At 38.8% G+C, this 27,423-nt stretch overlaps 3 protein-coding genes across 7 annotated transcripts in view; all 3 read right to left on the reverse strand.

The window, feature by feature from the left end:
* Window positions 1-4,046: 4,046 nt before the first annotated feature.
* LOC122874776 (annexin A2-A-like) lies at window positions 4,047-8,679 on the reverse strand. The gene is made up of 13 exons (XM_044193109.1): window positions 8,520-8,679; window positions 7,761-7,818; window positions 7,540-7,633; window positions 6,757-6,851; window positions 6,537-6,650; window positions 6,278-6,368; window positions 5,943-6,022; window positions 5,798-5,857; window positions 5,263-5,356; window positions 5,055-5,150; window positions 4,783-4,841; window positions 4,422-4,544; window positions 4,047-4,325 (listed from the first exon to the last, which is right to left on the reverse strand). The coding sequence occupies exons 2-13, from the start codon at window positions 7,806-7,808 to the stop codon at window positions 4,266-4,268; spliced, it is 1,014 nt and encodes a 337-aa protein (XP_044049044.1). The 5' UTR covers window positions 7,809-7,818; window positions 8,520-8,679; the 3' UTR covers window positions 4,047-4,265.
* A 205-nt stretch (window positions 8,680-8,884) lies between these two features.
* Window positions 8,885-19,304, reverse strand: ice2 (interactor of little elongator complex ELL subunit 2). Of its 2 annotated transcripts, none has more exons than XM_044193103.1 (15): window positions 18,914-19,304; window positions 16,997-17,098; window positions 16,508-16,865; window positions 16,305-16,424; window positions 16,079-16,213; window positions 15,300-15,416; window positions 14,844-15,003; window positions 13,840-14,021; window positions 12,907-13,753; window positions 12,638-12,807; window positions 12,397-12,526; window positions 11,086-11,170; window positions 10,796-10,846; window positions 9,966-10,209; window positions 8,885-9,335 (listed from the first exon to the last, which is right to left on the reverse strand). In XM_044193103.1, exons 1-15 carry the CDS (start codon window positions 18,925-18,927, stop codon window positions 9,183-9,185), a joined length of 2,868 nt encoding a protein of 955 aa, XP_044049038.1. In that variant the 5' UTR covers window positions 18,928-19,304; the 3' UTR covers window positions 8,885-9,182. The 2 variants fall into 2 exon arrangements, with proteins under 2 accessions (XP_044049038.1, XP_044049037.1); XM_044193102.1 differs by lacking the exon at window positions 18,914-19,304 and adding an exon at window positions 17,939-18,081.
* A 1,023-nt stretch (window positions 19,305-20,327) lies between these two features.
* The window catches only part of roraa (RAR-related orphan receptor A, paralog a), a 183,779-nt gene continuing 176,683 nt past the window's right edge, over window positions 20,328-27,423 (reverse strand). For all 4 annotated transcript variants that reach the window (XM_044193105.1, XM_044193104.1, XM_044193106.1 and 1 more), the window contains one exon: window positions 20,328-27,094. In XM_044193105.1, coding sequence (XP_044049040.1) covers window positions 26,930-27,094 — 165 coding nt within the window. In that variant the 3' untranslated portion in view covers window positions 20,328-26,929. The remainder of the gene's footprint in view (window positions 27,095-27,423) is intronic.

Below are 27,423 nucleotides of genomic sequence, written 5' to 3' on the forward strand. Positions count from 1 at the left end.
TGAGGCTGTGTTTGTGTGTCAGCGTGTATGTGTGTGTGTGTGTGTGTGTGTACAGGGTCCAGTGGCCAGTCTGACAAGAACATTGGTGACAGGGCCTGCCTTCAGTAGATGGGATTAAGCATCATGACAATATGGATTAGAGACCCCTCAGTCAATCCCGAACCTCCAACAGGTTAGAGGTTGTAAGCCAAATGCTGTAACACAAATGAGTCTTGTCAGTGTGTTTGCGTTCTTGCAAAATTGCATCATGTAAAAGGTCATATCTCACTCGCTTCTGAATACATATTTTGACAATTCCCAAATTTATCACACCGATCTCTATACATTTTGTCTGCAGTGACACACCATATTGATTTACACCTTGCTCCGAGGATGAAAACACCTCAGAATGGTCACCTCATCCACCGCTGCAACAAGCCTTATTTTACATTATTACATTATGTATGCAGACTTGAGTGTGGATAATGGATGCATCTAAAGCAAAGCAGTTTAATTACCCACCATCATTCTGTCTCACCTAGCTGCGGAGCACACATCTTATTAGCCATGGTGTAAATAAGCATTAATATGCCACCCTGATAAAGACTGTCCTTATCTTTGCAGTTGCTGTATATTATCACCATCGTTGTAAAGTACACACACCCAAACTGATCCAGTGGCATGTGCAAACAACAGAGGAGATGCTGAGGCTGGGGCCAGACCATTACAACCACTTCACAGAAAATTATCATTACTGCATCTGGCTGGAGGCCACGCAGCCCCATCAAAAGATTAAACTGTATGATAATGAAACAGAAACTCTGCGCTTCCATAATCTATGTCAGACATTTGATCAAACCGAGTGGATCACAACAATCTTTGCAAGCGTAGTTCTTTGTCAGAAAATTCCCTTTTGCATGTTTGGCAGACCGGTCGAGTGGCAGAATAGGCGCGGGGGATGAAGGCCGTCTCTGTGGGCCAACTGAAGGAGGGGAGACAGTGGATATAGATAGAAAGCGTGTAGGTTAACCAGCCACAGGGTATTCGCATCCCTTCAGCACATGGCAATAGAGAGGAAGCTTCAAGCAAAGAGAAAAGTCAGCATCCAGTCCAGCCCTGAGCATCAAATACTGCTGATCTGATAAACTATATAAGTCTGGTTATGTGTCCAGGCTGGCTTTTTAACAAACTGGATTGTGACTAGTATCAGACATGATTGATTTAATGTACAATTAATAACATCTTAAAGCTGCACCTTATGTGTAAATACTATTTTAAACAGGCTGACTTTAAGCAGTAGACTCATGATGTGCATCCAGTATAACCTTTTTGAGAATCTTTTTGGCTTCTCAAGATGTCAGTAGCTGAACTCTTCAAAGACATAAATTGTGTTGCATGTACACAAAGCTCTTTTATAAACTTCTGAATGTCTTTTTTTTGTCTACAGATGGACTGACTGCATCCAGAACCCAAGAGGAGACAGGCCTTATTCTGCTCTCCTCTGTTGTTTCAATTACCAGTCTACTGTACAAAGGAGGCAGCCTGATGGCATGACGAGTGCACAGCGCTCTTCTGCCTGTGCTGTTGTCTCAGTTTGAGCCTCATAAAAGGAAGCGGGCCTGACGATGCCAGAGGCGGAGGATCCGGCTCTGCGGTCGGAGCAGAGAAACATCAGCAGAGCGCTATTCTTTAGAAGGAGATGTCCTTCAGTGTGGTGCCAACTCTCCCTGGGGCAGCAGCATAAGACACAACCTCTTATTTACCATATACAGGATCTCTCCGTGCCCTTAACGAGCCAGGATATTCAGCATCACAGAGACAAAGGCCACGCTTTCACTGAAGAAGCTGTGGTTTTGATGAATTAAATAATGATAATTAAGAAAATATTAATCAAACTCTGGCTCTCTCGGCTGTAGCTGTGTGGAGGGAGCGGGTCCTCCAGCTTAGCCTGTAGGAGTTCTCATTTAGAGTATGCCTGCGACCGATAGAGCTGCAGGCTAACACACACACACACACACACACACACACACACACACACACACACACACACACACACACACACACACACACACACACACACACACACACACACACACACACACACAGAATTAAAAGAAGACCTTGGTGGCCTACTACTCTATAATTAAACACCCTTTGGTGCTCTGCACAAAAATTCTGAGCCGGGATCAGATGTGTCAAGGAGAGAGATGAGAAGGAACGTTAAGAAGCTGTCGGTTCTCTAAGTTCTGTTCAATGCAATGAATTAATAAAAAGCACAAACTAATACCTTCCCAATGTGCAGTTGGTGTGTCTGGCGGGCCGGCAGCAACTATACAGCTGTATTGTGAAAGTTTAATGCTGCTGTATGCCTGCAGCACTGCCTGGGCTTTGTCTCGGGGGGGGGGGGCTTTCCGCATGTTCAATCCAAATGGGACAAGTATTTAGGATTTGTCTGACCTTTCAGACTACAACCACCATGATACACCAACCTGACAGCTGGGAATGGTCACTGGTTCCTTATCAGATCATGATCATTACAAAAACTCCTCTTACAGCTTTTTATAAACATAAAGAAAAAAGTAATCTCTTCTCAAATTCAAACATTATTGGGTGATTATATGGTATTATTCTTCACCTTTTAGGCTTCAGAGTGCTTGTCATTTGGCTCTAGTTGTTATGGTAATGCGAGATATTCCATCTCCTTCCCAGCATGCTCTGTGTTTGACATTCATGGGGTTAAAGTCCTCTGAATGATGAAGTGCCAGCGTTTGGGACAGTAAATTGCATCGTTTCAATTGAGAAGAGAGTTCCCCTTGGGTTTGCTGGAGGTCCCTACGGGCTGGCCTTGAACAGAACAGCATGTTGTACATCTATATAAAAAAGGGAAAAATATGGTGGTACTTTCCTCTTTATGATGCAGAGATTAATCTGTCACCATATTCACGCATAAATCTCACTCCCTGCTTTGCAAAATACTGTTTTACCTTACTTTACACTATATTTTATTTTTTTATTGCCTATAAACATAAACCATCACAAAGGGCTAATGTTCTCATCAATATTATTACAAAATGATCATAAATCCAATGCCTTGTTAAAATCTGAAGCCATTTCTCTCCTCAACTACTCAACCAGTGAAAATATTAGACAGAAGCATTATTTTATCAGGCAATTTCTCTCACAATAGTAGATCTTCTATCATATTTGAGCCACAGTACACTACTTTGTTTTCATTAGATTATTGAGTCCTTGCGCTTTCCCTCACATCCTTTTCCTCATCGCTGTGTTCAGCAGTACTGATCTTGCCTTTTGGGGCCATTTTTTCTTATACTTCAGTAGAAATGCCTTGACAACACTGTGGTGGTTATTTCATCCTGAGAGACCACAAACTAAACAGCAGAAACACACTGATATAGACGCTTGTTTAGTGATATGCAAATCATCTTTGCCTGAGGTAAAATTAACATTTTTAATTAAAATATTAGCACCAAACAAACACAGAAAAACACACTAATGATTAAATCATCTTGATGGAACCTCATAGTATAAAATGAGGAAGATTTCTCGTAATTCTTTGTATGAAAAGATTCTGTATAGATCATGCATTGCTGTGTTTTCATAAAGTCAAGTCATTATCATTCATCAAGTCATAAATCTTCAAGTTTGCAAACAGTGCAGCTGAAGTTCTGAACACAATCAAACTATGATTTTTCAATTTCACAAACTGCAAAATAGTACTATTTTTATCCCTTGTGCAAATAAAATATGTCGTCTGTATAGCTGTTTAAATTTATTTTCACTTAGTTTACAATTTCTAATAAGTAGAAAAAAGGATGATAATGGAACGTAAAAATGTCATTTGAGATCAAAGATTGTATTATATTTAACAATGTAACATGTCTGCATTTCCTCAGAAGCTTTCAGATATTATGAGGCCCTGAGACACAGAGGTGCTGGAGCTTTCTGCAGTTGCTTTTAATGTTACTATAGCGCCCTCTAATTGTCATCTATGTAAACGTCAAGTAAGAACAAACTAGGTGGGATACAAGGAAAATAAGGAACAATACTCCAACAAAAAACCTTTATTGCCATTTTGGTATAGCAAAAGTAAGCTGTAATACAGATTCTTCATGTATCAAAATGATAAATTTATATCTTTGAATGTTTCACTCAAATGTGTGAGCTGAAAAAGTAGGAATGGGCTTTTTGCTGCAAAGTTGTAATATTTATAAGCCCTCCTTTCCAGTGGTGGAAAGTGAGGCCCTTTTGATACTGATGATTCATTTTTACACCTCTGGACCACACAGGCTGAGCAACACCTTCTGGTAGTCTCCTTTGGTGTGTTCCTGCGGAAACAGAGCAGGTTAGAGGGGCTGCATGACAGAACAAGCCTTACTGTACATCCATAATAGGCCAGGGGGCAGGCTGTATAATCCACTTACCAGAATGGTCCGTTGCAGAGACTGTCCATAGGTGGTCTTGTATTCACCACAGATCTTCTTCAGGTCCACCTCGCAGCGTGACACAATAATTCTGGTCACTATCTTCTCTTTGGCTCCTTTACTCTGAGCAGACAAGCATAAGTCAGCACTTACTTAAGTTGTACATGCTCTAAACTTAACTACAGCAGCTGATGCAACGCAGCTGTAAGATAACTTTAGCCAACTTTGGATTCTGTGTTCCTGCAGCAAAATTGTACTTTCACAAGCATATGTACTTCTTACATCTGTTCCAAAACAAAATAAGACAGCCCTTAAAATAGCCACATTTCAACAAGAAGAAAGGGAGCAGCACTGTAACTACCTTCATTGCTTCATACAGTCTGTTGGCAAAGTACAGCTGTTTGTTTTCAAAGCACTCAACTGGAACAAAAGAAAAACAGAATAAATATCCACAATAATACATCTTGTATTTGAAAGATGATTTTCTTTTGTAACTTTTGACGTGATTCATAAAACGAAACCTGGCTTATGCGGTGAATATTTACTTCAGATAATGAATAAATATTGTTTTCATTGTCGGTGTCAATTCTAAATAACTATCAGTATTAAAATACAGATAAAATATATATGTACCTAGCACCAGAAAGGACCTTTGCAAGTCTCCTTTAACTTCCTTCACGATGCTCTCCTTCATGTCGTAGGGGCTGTAACTCTTGTACCTCTGAAACACTAACAAGCAGAGAAAACTGGTTGTTACTGGGTGCATTTTACAAAATGATTAAGAGAAATAAAAATCGACACTTAGGTTACAATGATACCAAAAGAAAACAGGGTGTCTTACCTTTTTGCAGGTGGGGTACGTTTCTCTCAGACATAATGGAGATCCAGGTTGCCACATCAGTTCCTTTTATCTTTATTCCAGCCTCATAGAGTGCCTGAGTTGAATCAACAAAATAACAATAAACACTGCCATACTATTTGCACAAAATTATGAACCGCACAAAGATTTACCAAATTATCCAGGGTTTACACGTGTTTGGACATTTCAGTGGATTTTTCAGTGACTTAGTTGTTAGGTGAAATGCAAGAATTTAAAATTTGCACGTTCTTGATAATTATTATTATTTTAGTAATGAACTTGAAGTACACATTTGGTTCATATTTAAACAACTTCTATATCAAATAACAAACAAACATCCACCATTAAGGTTGATCTTAAAGAGACAGTAACAATGTTAAGGTAAGTCTTTTCTTGATCAAGAGCAATTTAACACATTCACTGTTATATTTCAGAAATATTGGATTTGATGTAAAAATTGTACTTTTTAAGTGGATTTACTTTATTTTCCACAGACAAAGTGAAATGGGTAACTTACTCTGGCATCTTCATCAATCTTTTCATAGTCTACAACAGCAGATGGTTCTGCTCTCTTGGTCTGCACAGAAATAAGACACATCTCAGGTCAGTTTCAACTGTATTGTGTTATATGAATCATAAAGACAGGCACTAACAAATCTCACCTGCACCAGAGCCAAGAGCAGTTTAGCAAAGTCCCCAGAGGTGTCACCTGCCACGTCTTTCTCCAGGTCCTTCTTGAACACTGTAGGAAATAATATTTTCAATGTAGGCATTTAGCTCTCTCTACATAACCAGAGTAATCACATAGCTGTTGCACTTCTGGTTCAAGAACATTTAAGACAGGACACAAGACTTCTGATGGACAGAGAGAGCCTAGTGTACAATTAGCCTGATAGTGCATGGAAAGCAGACAGCACAACAACCTATGGGTGAGGCATTGTATATTACAATGTATTTCCAGCCCTGTTTATGAATGCCTCGGATGTTTTGGACTTACACTCCTTGTAGACATTCTTGATCTCCACCAATTCATCATTGCTGCGTGAGCACAAAATCTCAACCAGCGTTTCCTCATCTGTTCCTAAGCCCTGAAAGAGACAGAAATCTTTATTACTCTTTATGCATGACACACAACTAAAATCTAGATCGGGGTGTAGCAAAAAGCAAGTTTTGTCATTTTTCCAGTAGAGGGCAGTGTAACCCTTCAGTGGAATCCACTGATGTTGAGCACCATTGATATAATCCGTGTCCTTTACCTTGATAGATCCTCTGATCTCTGAGGCATCGTACTGGGCCGTGCTCTTCATCAGTCCAAGGATCACTGTTTCCAGAGAGCCAGACAGCGCTCCCTTCAGGGCTGTGATCATGTCCTAGAAATACAACGGTGTTACCCAATTGTACTAAATGTGTCCCTTGGTGTTAAAGCCACCATATAGCTGTGAAGAATCTTGGATTTTCTGTCAAGGCCTACCGTACCTTCTTTGCCCTCCTTTCGTATGCAAAAGCGATGTCTCTCCTTTGGGAGTAGGTCCGCTTTGTTAGGACATCAATGATGGTCTGTTCATCCACTCCTAATGTTAATATGAAAAAGACACGCATACATTAGGTGAGACAAAAGGTATGCAATTCTATATATATCTATTTTAGTATAGTACTATTACTATATATTATATATACCAAAGATGATGCATGACATTGTGCCATGACTTTTCGAGAGCTCAACTGATACAGGGCTTTTTGGGCTGATGCTTATATCGATAATTGGAGGTAAAATTCTGCTATATTGGCTTTTTATTTGTATGGTATATACTTTTACACAAATGAAATCATTGAGCTAGCTGCTTAGTAAGTGGACAATGATATTTAGAATGGCAAAAAGTTTAAATGGTAAGGGGCCTACAAATGCCATACAGCAGATTTGGAGCAATTTGAACATATAATGCATGTGGATTTAGCTTTAGTATATTTTTAAGAATAAACAAACATTTAAAATTGCCTGGAGGCAAAGTTAGTTTTAACACATGACGTGGTCACACAGTATTTTTCCCCTCATACCCTCCTTAGTAAAGAAACGTTGCCAATAGCTCTCAGTCAGTGGCCAAAACAGAGCTCTGCCAGCACCAAGGCACAGACTTGGAGGTGTTCCCAGCATGGTCAAAACACTTTAAGCCAGGATGCTGACTCACAAATACCAGCTACTCATCTGTAGAGAGAAGCTTCACTGATTTTAGGAGCAACATGTACAGTACTGCATCTTGCCTTTGGTTTTGATAGCGGTCTCTATTCTGGCAGCATCTCTGTCAGGGTCAAAGTCCACAGCAGGTACCACAGTGGGGAATGTGGGTTCATGGGCCTGAGGATCCAAAGCAAATTTGAGTGAGAGAAAAAATTGCCATCTTAAAATAAACAGTACACAGTGTATCTAGTGTACATAATGTACTGTATGAGAGTTTTCATTATAAATAAAAGTATGACATTACCCCAATGTTGAGAGACAGCTGTCCCAGAAACTCTGATACCATAGCCATTGTGACTGTCCTGGAAAGGTGACAAAATTGTCAACACTATACAATCTCATCAAATCTTACTGTAATCCTATCACTGGCATGTCTGAGCTGAACCATGCAAGGCATCATGTTTGTTTTGTCTCAAGATATAATCATTTGAGCCTCCAAGGAAATGTCTTCTAAACAGAGGCAGAACTTAATGAATTTAGTTGTTAGTTTTGGTACAACTGAGTCACACAAATCAATGCAAGAGACTTTATCCATTTAAATCAATAGTTTTTTTCTTTGTTTTCACTTCTTTGCCATATTCACATTCAGAGTAGTTTCTGGTAAAATGGTTAGATACTACTGACACTCTGCTAACTGTTTCAAATCATTGTTCAGTCTGACACACATCCTTAACAGCAACCCCAGAGACACACCCTGGAAAAAGTGCTACTGTACTCAAGTCTGGCCTGACAACTGAGTACATTCACATGCACACAAGAAAACAGATTAGAGCGCTCAGACTGGAGAGCAGGAATCCATTCTCACTTCACCGAAACTCAAGAAAAGAAGCAAACATGTTTGCACAAACTGAATGAAAATTGTGTGGAAATTATTTGTCATGACTCGTGACTGCAAGTTGAAAAATTCCCTTAAACCTTCCTGCAGTGTAAAGTTAACCTCAATTACACATTCAGTTAGTTCACAATGAATAATAATGAATAAAATGTATGACACTGAACTTACCTAAGTTGTAAATGCTAAGATGATGCAGAGATTTGTCCAGGCGATGTGGAATGTGTGAAGGTTTAACTTTTCTGACATAGAAAAAGGCTTCCCCTTTCACCTCCCCTGACTCACATTTCATGCACTCATGACTCCACCCTATTCCACAAGAAGCTGACGGAAACTGAAGCAAGGCAGCTCAAAGTTTTAAAGCTTTTTTTTCTCTCTTTCTCTCTCACACTCACACACCCCAAAGTTACCAGAGCTCTGTGCCTTCCAGAGATTTTCCAGGTTATGTCTAATGGCTATGTCTCTTGTCCTTACACAGTCCAGGCAATAAACAGTAAAAACATGTGTGCAGTACAGGCAATAACCAAACTCCCATATGAATACTTTGACAGTTTATTGTTGATCTGTTTTCACAAAAAAATAAAATTGACAAAATATACAAAAACGTTTCTGAAGAAAATAAAAATATAAAAAGGTATAGATTCTATACTGTAAAAGTGCTTCAACATTCACATTTATATTTAAAGGTCATAATGTATTTCCAGTATGAAAAAACAGACATTGTTAGTTGTTTCCTTTCCTTTCCTCTCCTCAGCAGTACAGGTCCTGCTCCTCTTCTGACTCACCTAATCAATGATATGAATGACGATATTAAATCCTTTTGGACACAGGATTTTAAATGGACTTCCGAACTAGCTTTTTAATATACTTTTTACGCTTGGCTGCACGTTTCTTTTGTTTTTTCTTCTTGTTGCCGCCTGCATTTGAATTGTTCTTTGACTGCCCAGCTTCATGGTTGTTGGACTGCGATGATCCATCTTTCGCAGTCTAATAGGACAAAAAGGAAGGTAAAAAAAAGGGCTAAATTCATGTAGCATCATATATTATATCCTCAAACAATGTTTTTATTTATCATTCTCAGAAATACAAACATCAGCTGACAATCCAAATGCCCAGTTGAAAGCTTGTTTTATTGAGAGTTGTTTTCATTTGTTGTTTGACAAGTTAAAGATGTGTTAATGTCTTTCCTATGTGGATTTTAGACAGGCATCCAATGAATGTCTCAGGGTCTACACTAATAACCCTGCTGAGCTGTTGCTGATATGGCTATGCTCTCTACTGTCCCTGTTGTTAGTTTTGGGCTTGTGCAGGCAAACTATGTAGTGGTGCGCTGGTTGATAAAAAAAATGGCCAAGGACTTTGCACTCACAACAACTTAGTGGGAGACCGCATTTCATTTATCTTGGCTTTTAGAGAATCCCTGTGTGCGTGTGTGTGTGTCTGACAATGTGTGTCTAATAAAGGGTGTGGACTTCCTAGGCATTAACCAATAAACACTTCCTAATAGTTCCAACAGCCTTTCACCTCATTGCCATTATTTGTCCGGCCATGACTTCCATTGCCATTATATTCTTTCACAGTTCCATCTATCAACGCTGTAAGTATGGTAGTACACACCTTTACGAAGGGTTTTAGTGGGAAGGTGCAGGGGACACGGCCGTGTTTCTGGTGGAAGGGCAGGACCACAGCTGGATCAACAGGTATCCAGGGCACGGGACCAGAGGCCGGGGGCTGTGGGACAGAGCTGTGGACATGCTGCAGGTTGTATGCCCCACGACTCACTTTCCCATTAGCCGCTTTTAATAAGGTGACAAATGGTTCCCCTGCCTTGTGTGCAATCAGGTACTGTCCTTCCTCTAACCTACAAAACCAAATTAAGTTACTGAGGGTGTGTTAAAGTCAAAACCCACACTGAAACATGTTGTAGCATTTTGAGGGGTTTCTTGCTTCCTGTCAAAGGACTGGAATGTAGGTGAACAGAGCCTTAAGAAAGCAGAAGGTGACACATCTATTGAGTGTTGTTGAGTAATCGATTGTGTAAACCTCCAACACAAACATGAAGGCACACTAACGTCATATTTTTAGCCCGAGGCTGTCAGACTTGACTGTACAATCATTTCATCATCTTAAACAGAGCGTGAAGACAAGATGTGCACAGACAACTCATCTGCAGATATTGTCTGTAAGTTTAAGATAAAGACCCAACCCTTCTCAAATTGTGGACTGTATATTCAATCAAAAAACATTAATCCATACATATGCATTTTTACAGTTTTTACACTCGCATTAGGACCAATGAATTAAATACTGTTGCATTAAATCAAAAGATATAAAGCCAGCCCAGACTAACATTCTTGTTAGTATGATTTTACTGTTAACAGTCTTACAAGCTCAGCACTAATAATCTACAAACAAAACTAAGATAAGGAATGTCCTCAACGACTTACCCAGTTAGCTTTTTCAGTAGGTGGTGCAGTATATTCAGTGACTTGGATGGCCTGTGGATGGAAAAGAGACATCACCAAGTCACAGCCTATCTACTTTGGTAGGGATCTAAATTTCAACACTAATTCAGATGACAAAAAAAAAAGCAATGATAGCTAGCATTGATGAAAAGGCTTGGATTATTGATAAACTAACTGAATCTCTAGATGACAACCTCTTAAGTAAAATAATCATATAGGAGTGATTAAATTAATCCTAATCATCTGCACACATCTGTTGTAATGACACTCACTTGAACCCACAGGAGATGTTCTGTTTCCAGTCGTCGGGCAGCTTTCTCAGCAGAGCTACTTTTGATGTGTGTGCATTGATGTGAGCTACAGAGACAGACAGGGAGGGTGAGAGATACACTGAGAAAAGAACAAGAGCTAATGAGCATACACATCAAGAGCTACACTTCATGATCAATGCCATTCTTAGTGCTTACAAAGTAATTAGTCTGTGATGATTTGCCAGAGTTGTTACAAGCTTGAGTGGGTGGTAAGAAATGCTTGTTGCTCTTGTCTCCTTTCCTGTCTCCCACTACAGCTTCTAATGCCTGTTTATTTCAACAGTGCCTTCCTTCATTTATGGACAATTTCAGAGCCTGCAACCACAGCCATAAATACACAATTGGGGAATGCCACATGATAAACCACATGATGAACTACGAACCACTAAGCAAAGAAGGACGTCTTTTATCAGCTGTATAGCTTGAATGTTATCACTGTGCTCACTGGCTATTCCTTTACTTATATTACTGTTCACTGATCACTTTTTAAATGGAAACATTCTCTTTCTTAAAAATCTATGGTCTCAGATGCCTTATACAGGTTTACATCTACTTATTGGCAAAGCTATTCATATCAGTGAAGTTGACTGGAACCAGTATTCAAGCTTGTTGTACTGACAGTAACACTGATGATCCTGTCTAGTATGTCAACTATGCTAACAGACTGGAAAGTTGTATCGCTTAGAGAGCCAAAGCTCTACCTTAGAAAGAGAAAAATAAACAATTATGCTGTGTAGATGATGAAGTACATTCCCAGCCAACATCTACACAAGTCAACAAATCAATGAACCTAGTACAGAAAAAGGAGTCTTTCCCTGAATCTTGAGCTATACATAAGCAGCACATGTAGGTCGACAAACATGCATTAAGGGAATTTAACTAAAGTTCAAAACAATATTTAGCTGAGCTCTACACACTGCATTCATTGTAATTCCCACAATCAAATGTGGCTGTAGTTATGGCAACAAAGTAAACTTAATCACTACACAGTCACAGCAGGATGGTGAGTCATCTAAAGACTATTCCATTGGTTTGTGGGAGGATCTGCTATGTGGCCTAAACCCAGTGAGGAAAGGAGAAGAGAAAATTCGCTTTTTTCATCCACATAAATGCTACTTTGACTTTTTTTCTTGGCAATTATGTTGAAAAATTAAAGACTAGAGGGATACTTTACATTGCACTAGAACTGAGAGCAATTTGGAACATTTCTGTCTTGATTTCCACTGGATTTAGAAAGAAAAGGATTGCAGGTAAAAGTGATAAAAGTTTTACCTATGTAGGACACAGTGCTGGAGTGGAGCAATGTCTCAGTCCACAGCTGGCAAGCCTCACTGCTGCTTAGACACTCAACACCATAACTCAGTTGGTACTCCAGCTTGGGCAAGACATGCACTGGCACATACTATTGGGGCAGAAAAGAAAGGACAGAAATAGGGCTGTACTCATTTTATACGTTAATATGTGAAATGACACTATGAAATTCTGGAGGATGTGTACAGACTAACATGTATACCTGGTTTTGGCTGCTGCCTACTTTCCTAGTATGGGTCAGTGAGACAGAGCTGCGCACCATGACCAGCAAATCTTGCAGACTAAAGAGCTTGTAGAGCAGGTTGCCTTCTTCTGGAGCCTTGTAATCTTGTTCATCTTCCGCACCAGCCTGCAGGTCTTGTGACAGTATTTCTGTGTGGGGGGCAATAACGTACTGTATGTTAATTAAGCACATAGACACAACTTAGACACAACTTAAATCCACAGAAAGAAAATCAATTTGACACTAACTTTTGTGCTCTGTAGTAGTAATGTTGACCACTGGTGCAGATTCGTGAGGAGCAGTGCAGGTCTCCTCATCCTGGTTCTGGTTTCTCTCCAAATATGAGGACACACAGGGCTTAACCAGAGACATTGGATGGGAGTGAACTGAGGGTCCCATACATCGGGTGGGTGAGTTGGTATCTTGGGATATGGTGGAGCATTTGGCTGTGTCATTGGCAGAGGTGAACATGCGTGTCTGCATGCGCAGGATCTCACCCAGCTGGTCGCCAGATACCTTTGCTCTTTTGGATTGTCGCCTCTGCCTTGAAACTTTTTGAGGGGAAGATGACTCTGAATTTACAGGTACAGACACAGAGACGGGGGTAACGGGGGGGTCTGCAGAGCTTGGTGTGGTCTTAGGCTTTGGTCGTGTTGTAGGTGCACCTGGAGACACAGAGTCGTCAATGACCAGCTTCTCATCGTCTGAGTCTCCTGTGAAAGCTAGGTCTTTGTCACTTTCCTGAGCAGAGTCCGGTCTCATTTTTTCAGTTTTTGGTACAATAGCCTCACTCACAACTGGCTGAGTCGTCTCCTCTATTATGGGATCATCCATATCTGTCAATGAGGTGTTCATCTCTTCTTGTGAACTGCTGCTAGTGTTTACGAGATGCTCACTAGACCTTTTAGTCTTAGTTGAAGGCAAGGAACTTGTAGCTTTTTTGCTTTTAACAAGTGCATCCTGCTCATTCTGTATCTTCTGCATCTTGGGGGTTTTAATGGGTGTCATCTCTCCAAATGTCTCCAGGTCAGTGAGGTCCACCTCAAAGTCAAGACCGTTGTTTTCAAAAGACAAACATTTTCTTTGTGAGGTCTCCTGATTTAGAAAAAAAACCAAAAAACATTGTTCTGATTAAATAAGACCACGTATATGATACCACGTCAATTTGTGTGTCGACATACCGTTGAGAGCTGCCGTTCATTCGCAGGAAGCTCTGTCATTAAATGGAACACATTTTTGCTTCCATTCTTCTTGATGGAAAGCTTCAAACTCTCCTCGTGGTAGATATGACTCCTCTCTCTCACTGTCATTTCAGTCTTCAGAAGTGGTGAGTCTATATACACAGTCTTCTTCTGACTACTGCCTGTAAATGAGATATGAAATAAAGGATGTGTAAAACAGTGCCACCATGAGACCATTTAATGTCATTACACACTGATTCATCAGATTTCTTTACTGCTACATACTGAATTTCTTTCACAAATATGAGTAAATATGTCTCTTTTTTTATAGTGAATGTAGTAACCTTATTTCATATGTATAGATCTTTATATTATAACAATTTAATGCACATACAAAAAACCTTTTAAACATGTCATAGCCAAGTAGCATTCCAAAGCATATAGCTTTTGTTCCTGTTTCATTGCTGGGTACGTTTTTACTGTTGCTCTGAAAATTCAAAATCACTTATTTAGAAGTAATGTAAAATTCTAAAAGTGCCACCTAATACAAAAATGACACAATAACATTAAACTTCACTCTGTAGGTTTCTGTTTTTACTAACTTCTCGGTATACACACTGCTATTTGTATTGTTCTTTGGCATTAATGTACCCAGGTAAATCTCTGGGGTCATTACCACATCTTTGGTGCATTGAAACATGTTTTTTGTAGTTTTTTTGTTGTTGTAGATGTAGGTTACTGTATGCACATTATTCAGAACACAACGATTTATTCTAGTATCTGGCTTTAGTAGGATAAAAGAGCATGATTATTTGGGGGCATCTTCGCCATGATTTGATAGTTGAAAGTGAACAGCAACACAAAGAGGAGAGAGAAAAAAAGACAGAGTGGGGACAGGCATGTATTGTTCTTAAGCATTTTTACCCCTTTGGAAGCAAAGCCTAAATTGGCCCAAATTAAACTTCCGCCATAACCGCCTGAGTGGCCGAATGATAATGCTGTACCTTTTCCTGGGTTTAATTTGACCCAGACAGGCAGTTCCCATTGCTCTCCAAAGTCAGGGCCATGGTTGTCTAGCAGCCTGACCAGGGCATCTCGAGTCAGACACACGTGAGGCTCATAACGAGCACTCAGGTTCTCTGCATTACTATCACTGCTGATTGTCTGTAGAGAAAAACAAGACTAGGTCACACTACCAAAACATCTACTGTATCAGTCAAACACGCACAGGTAACTACACATCTGTCTACAATTAAGTGGACTTGGTCACTGTGTGACCATGCATCTTCCAGAGACAAAATTAGCACTGGTTTTGCTGCACCCTCTGGTGTCTTTTGTGAAAACTGCAAGAGCTGAAATGGAATTACAATAGACCTGCGGTCATGAATCCCATTCTAGCAGTAAAACGTCTTTGTGACTTACTTTATTGGAGTAATTAAAAAAGTGAGACAATTGCTTACAGCGTGCATGTCCTTAGCTTTTTTAGCTGGAGGATTCTCTGATGAAACACTCTGATAATCCGATGCAAGCTGTGCATCAGCAGGCACTATCTTGTGGTCTGTAATATCCACATTGCCCTGGAGAAATAAAGGGTACAAATATGGAAATAGAGCAAGTGAATCAACACTAAAAGACTGATTCTGCAATTCAACACTTTGAATGATATAGATTAGTTAGCTGAACACAAGTTGAATAGAAAACTGGACAATTGCATTTATGAACAACTTAAAGGTAGGGTATGCGATTCTAATCCAATACACGTATTTTTGATGAATTCAGCAAATGTCTTCTCACGGCTCTGTAAATGGGAAACAAACAAAGTGGCTCGGACTGAGCCACTCAACACTATTCCAGCCATTTATTTGTGTGTCAGGTAACGTTAAATGACTTGCCCACAGACATTCAGCTTACTTTCTAGTTTGCCAAGATATGCTGTTGTTACGATGTTAGCTATAGTAGCAGGAGAGTTGTGAGTATCGCTGTCTGGAGCTGGTGTGCTGGCTCTGGGAAACCGTCTCGTCCTCACTGGCTTTTAGCTTCGTAGCAGCAACTGTAGGGACAGTTTGCTAACCCACAACCTAGCTAACATTAGTTATATTACTTGCTGTGTCGTTCGCTCTATATCATGGTATTCGTCCTGGTATTGAATTTCTCCAGAATTGCATACACCACCTTTAAGTATATGAAGTGGTAACCCTACATGTCTGGAACTGGAACAGCTCCTTCAAAAGTACATTACCATGATTAGCAACTGTTTTTCAAAGGTCAGCGTCAGCCCTGGGTTGAATGTTCCCCCTGTCAAACTAGTCATCTCATAGATCTGGTAGAGCTGAGGAAATGTCTTAATGCACTCCAAACAGCTCCTGAAGAAATCCTGAAAATCAAATTAGGGCTCTATGTTTTAATACTTATGAACATACATCTCACAGAGCTGATGACAGGTGCAATCATTGTAGTATCAGTACCTCTGAATATTGCATAGCTCCTTGTGATATGAAGTTGTAATCGTCAGTGCATATTTTGGCCACATCTTGCAGGTACCTCATGAACTGCATCACTTCATTGTTTACTCGTGCCTTTAAACTCTGAAATATTAGAGCAGATTATTTGAAGAAGCAATGCAACGACTGGCAGGATTAAATTACCATTAAGGAGAGAATGTTGGTACCTGAGGAGCATCCCTTGTTTTCTTACTCAACAAAATGCCAAGATATGTCTTCTGCTCTTTACTAGACAGGCTGGACATACAGGGGAAGGGCAGTCTGGGTTCAGGATAAGCAGCATCTGCCTCATTCTCAACCTGCTTGAGCTTTACTCTTGATTTTCCAGTATCCTTACATTCTTCTACACCATCCACAGCATTGTCCGCACACAGATCATCACTATCACAGCTGTCCCAACAGGACTCTTCCTTGCTGATGCAACTGTTGTCTTTAAACTTGGCAGCTTCTTCCGTGAAGCGAGAGCAGGAAGCTTTTGAAGCCCCAACATCACACTCCTGTTTTATGTTGGCATTCACCACAGGACTTGGGGAAGGAGGGGGAAAATGACGGGAAAAGAACATGTCAGATAAACACTCACTAGTTAGCCTTAAATAATCACAGTAAAAATGCACATGAACTGATGTATTACTTAATATGTTAATTTATTGACATACCTTTGGAGAAACGCCCACAATTCTCTGATATTAGGTGCAAGGGAATATTTGTCATAGAGATCTCTGGTAAAGAAAGGAGTCTCAGGGACTGGAGGGTCCTCCCTTCAATTAAAAAGGAGAAAATATATGATATTCGAAGGCCTGTGTTGAACTCAAACATGTATAACTTTTAACAGTTTCTGAGGTCATCAATACAAATAACATCTCAAAAACATTTTAGCTTCTACAACATTAACATTAGCAACAACAATTATTCAATATTCCATTTTCCAAAAAACATAATATCACCCAATTGTAATATAATCACCCAGTAGTAGTGTTTTATTATATATTACAACATATATCTGCACATTGATTTTCTTATCATGGCTCTTATATCAGGTATTAATGTTTACCACATTCAGTCTCAGGCATGACACTGAATGGCATAATGGCAAAAATTAAAGTCAAATGAATAAATCACACACATTTATTTTATACTGGATGAGCATCCAATTAGCAATAGGTAATATATCTATATTCAGTGCTAAAAGTATTTCCGTTTTAAACAGTTGGTCTACAATAGATTGTGTCAAATAATACATAATTTCCTAGCTACAGCTTGAAAATACTATGATTTCTTTTGCTCATTTGTGCAATGTGATTCTAAATAACTTTTTTGGTCGCTGATCATTGCGACATTTTTTGATCAACTCAAACTTAATCAGTGGCCAATATTGTATCTGTATCAAGCTGACAATTAAAATGCGCCATGCATGTTGTTAGTTTCTTCCTGATTTGTTTCAAATAGCATAGGTCTTTATCTAAATAAAAAAGGCTATTTAAAAAAAATGAACATATACGTACATATATACTTGTGCTTTGTGACAATGGCGACGGTGTTATATTTTGTACAAAATACGTGAGTATAACTGTTTTAAGTAATGTTACAATCAAATTCACCTCTCAGCCAGATAGGATGACTCATTTTCAAACGTTTTCATACTGTTGTCCGTGATGACTAGTCTCACACAACCTAGTCGACTTACTAACGGATCACGCGCTAACATTTGTCTGGTGCGGCCATAGACTGTATAAAACAGTATCGACAATGTAAGTTATTTGGTATCAAGTCAGGTGGAATATATACAACTTCCCGTTTCAACCTTCAAAATAGAAGCTAACGTTAACGGTATCGTGACGTCGTTATGATTCGTAACGTTTTAGCGTTAAATCACGGCCACATATAAATAGGATAGCGTCCTGAAGCAAGAACACATATGCCAGTGTTTATATTAACGTTATACTGGAAAATATAAAACATCCTGCCAAGAATAACGATACATGCAATGTCCAATAAAATCTTAGATAAAAATAAATTGTTACACTAACAGTAACGTTATTGTTTAACTAGTCCGAACAGGATATTTATATTGCTTACCAATATATATATATATATATTATATAAAGAGATTTTAACGGTTTAAATATAAAGCTAAACATTTCGTTTGACTAAAAAAAGATCTGTGTTTAGCGAACATATCGTTAACTTCCTGTCTAATTTAAATGGCTTGACAGTCAGCTAAGGTTGACCCATATGGGTTAGCCTGGTGCAGTTCTCTCGTTTAGTCTTCCCCGGTACAGACTCGTGTTTTAAATATAACAGCAAACTTTAACGAATAATAGCCAGAAAAACAGTAAAATAATGGTAATAACTGTCCGGTTAGGCGCGCTTTTATTATACAAGTAGCTAACGTTTGGTTAGCATAGCTAGGTTAGCTGTCAGCCACAACATAACGCTAGGTCGTAGTACGCAAATTAGCTTGTTAGCTAACATTAGCTAGCCCAAAGTTAATATAGTTAGTTGATTTGCCTGAATTGTCACAAAATCGACCACGATGACATTCTGCAAAGGTTTGCGGTGAAAATATTACTTACCATACCATCTCCATTATTGTCAATACCTAGCGGTGCGCAGGAATGACAGTATTGAAGCTAACGTTACTGTAAATAAGTTAGCTTTAGCAAGCTAACAAATGTTTGACAGGTGACATTCTTCGTCTGGTGAAATTCTGTTGACATTAAAGCGCTTTGTGTTCATTGCTGCCCCCTCCGGACATTAAGTATAGTCGATCTGCCTATTTACTGTGAGTTTCAATAACAGGTCCGTGAAACTAGAAAATCTTTCTTTGCAACTTGACGTTCAATAACCGTCATCCAGCCCGTCTGAAAAACAAGTTAATCGCATTCCTTTGTATTCCCACCAACACCATCTGACTCTGCTGGTCACAATATCTCAGTGTTGTCTGTTTAATACTGTATTCTCCTGACCGCTAAGCAAACAATTCCCTTATTGCCGTGGCTGAAGGACACCCCAACATAAATCCTTTTTGTCCAAGGAACCTTAGTTGCCCATTTTTGTTGCAGTCATTCTCTTATCTCCAACACAGACTCAAACCCAAGTAGGACCACAGTCTACATCCCTGTCTCTAAAAGTTTTAATTAAAATAATCCCAAATACCGTCCATCTGCACTCTGAGGGTCTGTAAAATCTGAGTAAATCTAGAGATGCGATTCACAGCTCCAGTGCAGATGCTTGCTGACCTACCTGGATCTCTTGCATTTTCCACTCTAATGATGTTGATATCCACATCTGGCTCAGAGTACATGCACCCCCGTACTCACATTGGACACAAATAGCTGAAAACCTCCTATTGGTCTTACTTAAAATGGAAAGAATGCTTTTTCTTTTGCATTAGGCTAATGATAAAATGATGATACCTTTGCAAATATTTTAATGAGATGACATTGGAAAATTCATTCAAAATTCATTCAAATTATTCCACAACTTTATCACATTGCAGTTCATAACGCTTCATTACAATGGCCAAGATATCACATTGGAAAATGAAATGAAACATTAATCTTCCCTCCAGGGAAATTGAGTCATCCATTAAAATAATAGACCCTTTCCCCCCAAAAAAGCTTAGAAACTACAGAACTGCAACCTGTTACAAAGAATTTGCCATGTTTGTGTCATGAATTGAGAAAAATGCTGAGAGTGATCTTTCAGAGAGATTCTCTGCATCAGTCAGACTTTCATTGCCAGTTGCACAGATTTAAATGTAAGTTTTATATAACTACATAACTAATCGAATTGCATTATTTGTCCATAGAATTTGGAGAAGAGTTTCCAGTGGAGTGAGGCTACCACCCTTCATTAAATATTGAAACACTAATTAGGAGTTAGGCCTGATAAAATTATTGTGAATCAGAAATATGCTGTTTGATTAATTTTGTTAAAAGAGAGTGAGAGCAGACAACAGACAGATAAAGATACAGGAAATAAAAGCCCATTACAAGCGGTAAATTTTATTATGGGATAACAGCACATAAAGCACATCTAAAATCGATGTGTCCAATGCACTTTTAATAAAGGTAATATTAAAGGTACAGTTTCTAAGTACAATATAACAACATTCATATTAGAATGAAAAGTATTTAAAAGACAACATTAAATTTCTTATTTTTCTTTACAGCTGTATTTACAAAATGAATCAAAATACTTATTTTCATATTTAAGAATCAGACAAGAAGGAGCAAAACTACGTTTGTGAATAGACTACCTGCTAAAGAGAGTTCAAAAGAGTTGGATAAAAAGGTACATGATCATCTGTCCCCCCATTTTAACATCAGTAGCAAACATGTGACTTAGAAATTTGTGACAACCACACACTAGTTTCGGCTTTCCCATAATTTGTACTGCTTTTGCATGGAAACAGAATCCACCCCTCTGCCCACCCTTCATGTTAAGTTACCCCAACTGACTGAGCGTTCACTGAAGAGAGAACATTAAAGAAATCCAGATGTGTTGTATGCCTCTTTTACAAACACATACAATACTTGATATACAATGCATTAGTAAATCTTCTGTTCTTGGTGAAATAGAAAAAAAGTTGATATAAAACAAACAGAAAGTGAAGAAATGTGGATTGCCTGTTAGTTTTTGCCTAATCAAAAAACAAAAATAAAAAATACAATGTGCAGGTGAACTTTTCTGTAATATTATCTGCGAGCATTATTTGACCATTCAGTTATGTTTCTCAAATAAGGTGAGGGGTGACATGTACACTCTAAACAGACCATCTATACATTGAATTCCTTTAACATAGCGCATCAACCCAAGTGAAAAGGATTAACATCACATAAAGAAAGAATCTGAAAAAACATTTGAAGCATGTGAGAGTGAGAATTCATTCTCATGTACAAAATACATTGTCACTTCAGTACACGTCTGGAAAACCACAAAAAAAGACAATCAAAACCATGTATGCATCTTGTTACACCGAGAGGCACTCAGTGTGATACGTTGTGTATTATTGCAAGCATATTCTCACTGATATTTGCTACAGAGTGGAGAGAAAAGGTCAACTTTGTCCTCAAATGGCAATTCTGTCATGTACATTTGTAACACTTCATGTGGTGCAAAAGGTTTATGCCACTGGTCTGAAGAAACCACTTTCAGGATAGTCTAAAATGGGGGAATAACAAAAGCATACAGAGGCTCTGTTTAATAAAATCCAAGCACCACTTCCCTGCATCAGGTGAAGAACTATGCAGACACAATAGAGGTAAATATTTAGTATCTTAACACCTGACAAACTATAGCCTCAGTGAGTGGTTTTTACAATCAGACAAAGAAAAAACACAATACTGCTGTTTCAGTTAGAATATTATCATTTTTCCACAAACCAGAAAAGCAACCTTAAAAAGCTTGTTAATTAGCAGATACTAGCTTTGCTATAAGTCCGAAGGAAATAAGTGCCTTATCCCAAGACTAGCACACTGATACAGGTGCTGACTGGGTAATTTTTACCACTATCATTTTCATTATCCTTATCATTTATTGAGTCCTAATATCAATAATACATTTATATGCAATGAAATGAATGGACTAATAGGGCAGCCAGGCTTGGGAATCAATACTTGGTTCACAAAATTAACTTACCTAGCACCACACATTAGGGCAACACAAAATAAATGTCAGACCACACCCTATCTCTATCAAACTAATCCTAAAGGAGGGAAGCAAACTAGAAACAGAGTTATCGTACAATATGGTGTAATTGATAAACAGATAAATATTTTCACTGGGTAGGCCTTAGTAGCAGTATTTTCCTCTTACCTATACAGACAGAAATTACAAAGCTACCTTTATACATGTGATCAATAATAACATTAAATATGATGAATAAACAGCCGAGAATGAGGGAGAGAGAAAGAGAGAGAAAATAAGATATACAGCATACAGGCCATGTCAAGTTCTTAGTTCTCCACCTGAGAACAGAACTGGTCAAATATACAGATGAAACATAAAAACATCCACGAAATCAACACATAATAAAACAAAACCAAAAAGTGATAAATAAGAGGTGTATTTACATGCAGATGTTCAAAGACTATTACGCACAAAATAATCAAAAATAATACACAGACATATATTATTGCTTGACATTCGATTATGGCTAAAAGTTGCTTTTCATTTTTTTTAAAACTATATTCTTAAACGTCATTTAATCATAAAACCTTATCAGCTGTGCTTTGGAAAATGAGTTCTGTTAAAATGTAATGACTGACTCATAATTCTGGGTAACACACCAGCACAACCTTTAAGCGTGACATAATCTGATCTTCACAATTTATGGTCACAAGAAGACTCGTTTTCATAGTTTACAGTCCAGAATTCATTTCAATTCATTTCAGCTCAGGCTGTGGCCGCACTGTCCAAACTGATAGCGACGCCCGTTTTCACTGTGAAGCTGGTCAATATTGCCTCACAGCCTTCTGCAGACCTATGAATTGTTGAAAGCATTATGTCATGCTTTTAAAAACCTACACCTATTATGGATGGATCAAGCTCAGCATTTCCAAAACCTTTTTTTTTTTTAAGTCCAAAATAAAATCAAGACCTCTTCGTCCACATAACCCTTTTCCTCTGTAATTATTAAAGCCTTGTCTGGGGTTTATTTTATTCACACACTGTGAGAACAAACACATACACACACACACACACGCACACACACACTATTGCTTTTTACAAACAGACAACAGAGCAGAGACAGAAGGACCAGCACATTTTACTGAATACTATACACTGATTGAATAGCAATCCCTTACTTAAATCGGGATACCTCAAGTGAGAATATACAGGACATCACTTTACAGGCCAGTGTGAAGGCGCAGTTTATAGTTAGACACAAGTATCCATGTGTTTGATGACCATTTTCTGCTATCCTGCCAACCATACCAGTACATAAGAAGATGAAAACAGAGTGATGGGGCTTTATTACTTTTTGTTCTAGACTGAGAGTAAACCTTATCAGTTTGAGTCAGCTGAATAAATAAAGTCAATTCAAAACGATGATGACTGCACTGTAGAGACCCGTAATTGTAACACAAGGCATATTGCTTGCTTTATATTGTAGAACACATTACATGCCACTCAACCATTTAGACTTGAATGAAAAACAGATTTTCACTTCATGAGAGAAGAACTGTTTTGGTGGTAGACCTTAGCTGATCATATTTGAGAAAATACTGAATTGTTTTATGTGACCATCAAGCAATATTACAACAGCTTAAGAAAACAGAATCATTTTCAAGAAACAAATCAATTTTTTTGCAAATAAACAGGAAATCAGCCAAATCCATCTCTTAATTATTTTCTGAACAGTAAGTGCTGTACTGCATGTTCAGTGTGCTCTGCCACCTCTTCTTATCAATTGAGTGCTTTGAAGAGATTTTAAAGACCTCATAAATTCACAGAGGAGCTAATCAAATGCTCTGCAACTGTCTAGAGGAAAGCGAGCTGCTTCTTCGGTCTACCTGTTACCTCCCTGAGCGTTCGCACCTCATCCTCTTCGCTGCTGTAGCCAGGCCACTGGGCCGCTCAACCTGGATTGTCTAGCAGTGTTCCAGACTGGGTTTCTTTTGCTGGGAGACTGAGGTTTACTAGTCGTAGCGGGCTTGTGCATATCCAAATAGCATTGGATCATAACAGAGATTATTACTTAGGTACAGCATATCTACTACAACCCAAACACAACAGATTTAATATTGCATAAGAATATTTGGTTTTTCTAACAAAGAGGGTTATCATTTTTAAAGACCCTGATGACACCATTTGAAACCAAAACAGATTTTTGTGTGACAGGAATATGCTGTGTGCTAATAAAACTGCCATTTGTAAAAGTGATGGGGTTTGTTGTTTTTACAAATGAGATGACCGTAGGGGGGCGCAGTGGTCTTTGAGTGGCTGGAGGCCCCTTGAGGAGATCAATAATGTAAAATTCTGAACCCCTCACTGATGAATATTCAAATGTTAATCTCAACCACATCACATGGAACATCCCTGACAAAAACATAAACTAAACCTAATGAGTACAAACAAATGTCCTCTCAAAGCAGAAAGCGCAAAAGAAACTCTTCCCTGAGGGGTGACAGCACAAGGCATTAACGCCATGTACAAATTGCACGGCAGAGGAATGATATTGTGCAAACAGAAAACAAAAGACAACAACTGGATTCTATGTAACGGTTGGTGACAGATGTATTAACATGCTTTGTTGGGTTTCTAAAGGGATATCATTTTTTGTCTTTTATTTTTTTGCTCTTTTTTAAAAGATATTTCTAGAAGCCGCTACTGAGATTGCTGGAATGTCTTAGGAATCCATTCTACATTATAGACGAGTAGACTGGAAAGCGGAAGCAACGACTACTGTTTGGCACATCCAGGGTTTTTTCTACCACTTTACTACCACACTGACAAGACACACTCAACAAAACAAGAAACACAACAACAAAGCATTCTGAAAATAGCACTTGTCCTACCATTTTTATGTTTCTCCCCTAATCATACAAACAACAGCTAATCTAATTATTGCAGGAATATAGTTAAGTGCTACCTGACATCTTTTTCTCTCCCTCGCTCTCTTTCATGAGTTTATTAACCAAAACATGTTACAAAAATAGAAGCTTTACTACCAGACAAGGCTTTGAATATTCACTTTCCCTTCACTGTTCCTTCTGTGTCCTGTTGTGGCTTTGCTGGACTGAGGCTGTGGTGAGAAGGTAGATAAAGTCACTCAAAAACAACAACAAGAAACACTCAAAACATTCTGACAGAGGCTCATAAATGTGCTTTTAAGTTAGACCTTGTTTCTTTGTCGTTAGGCTGTTAACTTGCTTGCTGTATCTTTACCTTCCACTAGATGGAACAATTGGATTACAGACTGTGTGATCTTTCCAGTCCAACCACAAGGCTGATTTGTAAGACCTGGCTGTGATAATGTCTAGTTTTTATGTTTTCTTGTGGCCTTCTTTACATGAAACGTGAGGTTTTTCACAGTAAAATTAGTACCAAATATTTAGAAAATAATAGAAAAGAATATGAAAGTCAGTGTATTGCAAATGTCTCACATTACAATACAGTTTTCCTGTATTCTTGTATTTTAAAAAGGTTTATACAATACAGGTCTGTTCATAACAAAGGTCAAGAAAGCCATAGACTGTAACATCACTACAAGGTTTGTTGGCTGTTACTGTATATGTGCACACTCGCTAAAAAGGAGTATCAGAGCTACATTTGGCAAGTGTCATGCAGGCGGTATTTTAGGTAACAGTTGATAGAGCTTCTCTAACCTGCCTTCTCACCCATGCCTCTTTGTTCACCAACTAGCAGCCACGCCAGCCACCCTAACAGACAGCCCTTATATTTCCAGACCAGTATCATCTGCAGCTCCCAGGACTAGCCTCTGTGACCATGGTTCAACTTGTATTTCTTGTGCACATGCAACACATCACTAGGTAAATATACAAGTCTTAAATTAAAGAAAGGTGTAAATAAAAGTGCCTTATCAATTCAACAATTAAGAATGGTCTAACTACTAATATCATACATGTTATTTAAAATAGATTCTATAAACATTACTTTTTTCTGTATAGTAAGTACTTATGACCATATACCCTGTAGTACATTATAAAACAGGTGGAATGGACCCTTTTCATTGTGTTGGTGCCCTGTGCTTCCCCAGGGCACCTGTCCAGAGAAGGATTAATAGCAGATGGCCTTACATGATTTCACTATGCAATAATGGTGGATGGAGTCTTTGACAGCTAAAATCATTGTGTTTAGAATTACCAGAATTCTTTTTTTTTTTTTTTAACGATTGTCCATAGAGAGGTGCCGATTGCATCACCATGCCGACAGACTCTCCCTCAAAGTCGCTGTGAGTTTTCATTCCAGGAACTGCGTCCAACAGATACGACTGAACACAAGAGAAAAAAAAGGCTGACCAACTTGAACTTGACCAAAATGTGCGCATTTATCAGCTATTATAATTTAGGTTGGGGATATAGTGTATGAAGCAGATAGGGAAAAGACTGTTTAAAGTTTTAAATATGAAAATACTAAAACTATTTTGGGAGTGTAACCTGAAAAATAATACTGATGTGGATTTATCTTCTAATTGAAGAGGTCTCCAGCTATTTTTATTCCAAAATAATTTTATACGATTACAAGTCAGATGCACAGGTAAATCATAATAATAGCGATGCAATAAATAGCGGTGAAAATGAATGAATGAAATTGTGAATCATGTGCTCCAGGTTAGAAATGCGCAAAAGAGGGTCAAGTTCAACCAGACAGAAATTATTTGTCCCTATCTCCTCTTCATGTCCCATGGGGTGTCAGGTCCCACAAGTCTTCCAAAGAGAACTAAATTCAATAAAGTAAACCTTGAGAATCAACTCCCCAAGCCCTCCCCTCCGATGTAAAAGAAGAAGTTGAACAGCGTGCCATCTGTCCGCTCTGGTTTGTGCAGGGCACCAATAAAGTGTCTCAGATTCCTCCTCCACATTCCCCTACGGTGGGCACACTGGCACCTGGCAGGGCTGCTACCCGTCAACGGGCATGGACTGCTCAAAGTCTGATCCAAACAGCTCCTTGTATAAGGGGGGGAAGTGGGCACGCACAATGTCTGGGTATATTGCTTTGAAAGCTGTAAGCTTCTCTGTATGCCTACTGCACAGCGCTCGCAGTGTCGACACTTTGCATATCAACTGTGGAGAGAGAGGAGACAGGCTGTTTAGATTCATAGGGAGGCAAGGACATGGAGCAATGGTAGTGAAAAACATTCCTTCCTATAGTGTATTTCCTCTCACACAGGGGCAAACAGACTTGTAAATATTGAGACAAGCGCTAAGGCACGAGGAAAACTTGACACTTCATATTATGGAGCTGGTACAACTGATAAATTGCCACTTCTCTACCGATAAAAAGGCATTTCATGTAACATTATGAATGCTTCCCCTGAAATCATGAAATGTTGGTTTAATCTAATGCACTAAAAATGCTTGATGGCATGTGGATAAAGATCTTAAACAGTGGG

This window comes from Siniperca chuatsi, linkage group LG4, assembly GCF_020085105.1.
Source record: "Siniperca chuatsi isolate FFG_IHB_CAS linkage group LG4, ASM2008510v1, whole genome shotgun sequence".
Lineage (NCBI taxonomy): Eukaryota > Metazoa > Chordata > Actinopteri > Centrarchiformes > Sinipercidae > Siniperca > Siniperca chuatsi.

What these genes read in the sequence shown, in the direction of transcription:
- ice2 (XM_044193102.1), bottom strand. Translation starts at nt 18,045, where the DNA reads ATGTTAGCGCGTGATCCGTTAGTAAGTCGACTAGGTTGTGTGAGACTA. An exon ending in GAGCTATGCAATATTCAGAG is followed by an intron (nt 16,214 to 16,304) that starts GTACTGATACTA and finishes TTTGATTTTCAG; the next exon opens with GATTTCTTCAGGAGCTGTTT. An exon ending in TAGGCAGCAGCCAAAACCAG is followed by an intron (nt 12,527 to 12,637) that starts GTATACATGTTA and finishes CTGCCCCAATAG; the next exon opens with TATGTGCCAGTGCATGTCTT.
- LOC122874776 (XM_044193109.1), bottom strand. Translation starts at nt 7,808, where the DNA reads ATGGCTATGGTATCAGAGTTTCTGGGACAGCTGTCTCTCAACATTGGG. An exon ending in AGATTGATGAAGATGCCAGA is followed by an intron (nt 5,357 to 5,797) that starts GTAAGTTACCCA and finishes GATTCAACTCAG; the next exon opens with GCACTCTATGAGGCTGGAAT. An exon ending in CTCTGCAACGGACCATTCTG is followed by an intron (nt 4,326 to 4,421) that starts GTAAGTGGATTA and finishes CTGTTTCCGCAG; the next exon opens with GAACACACCAAAGGAGACTA.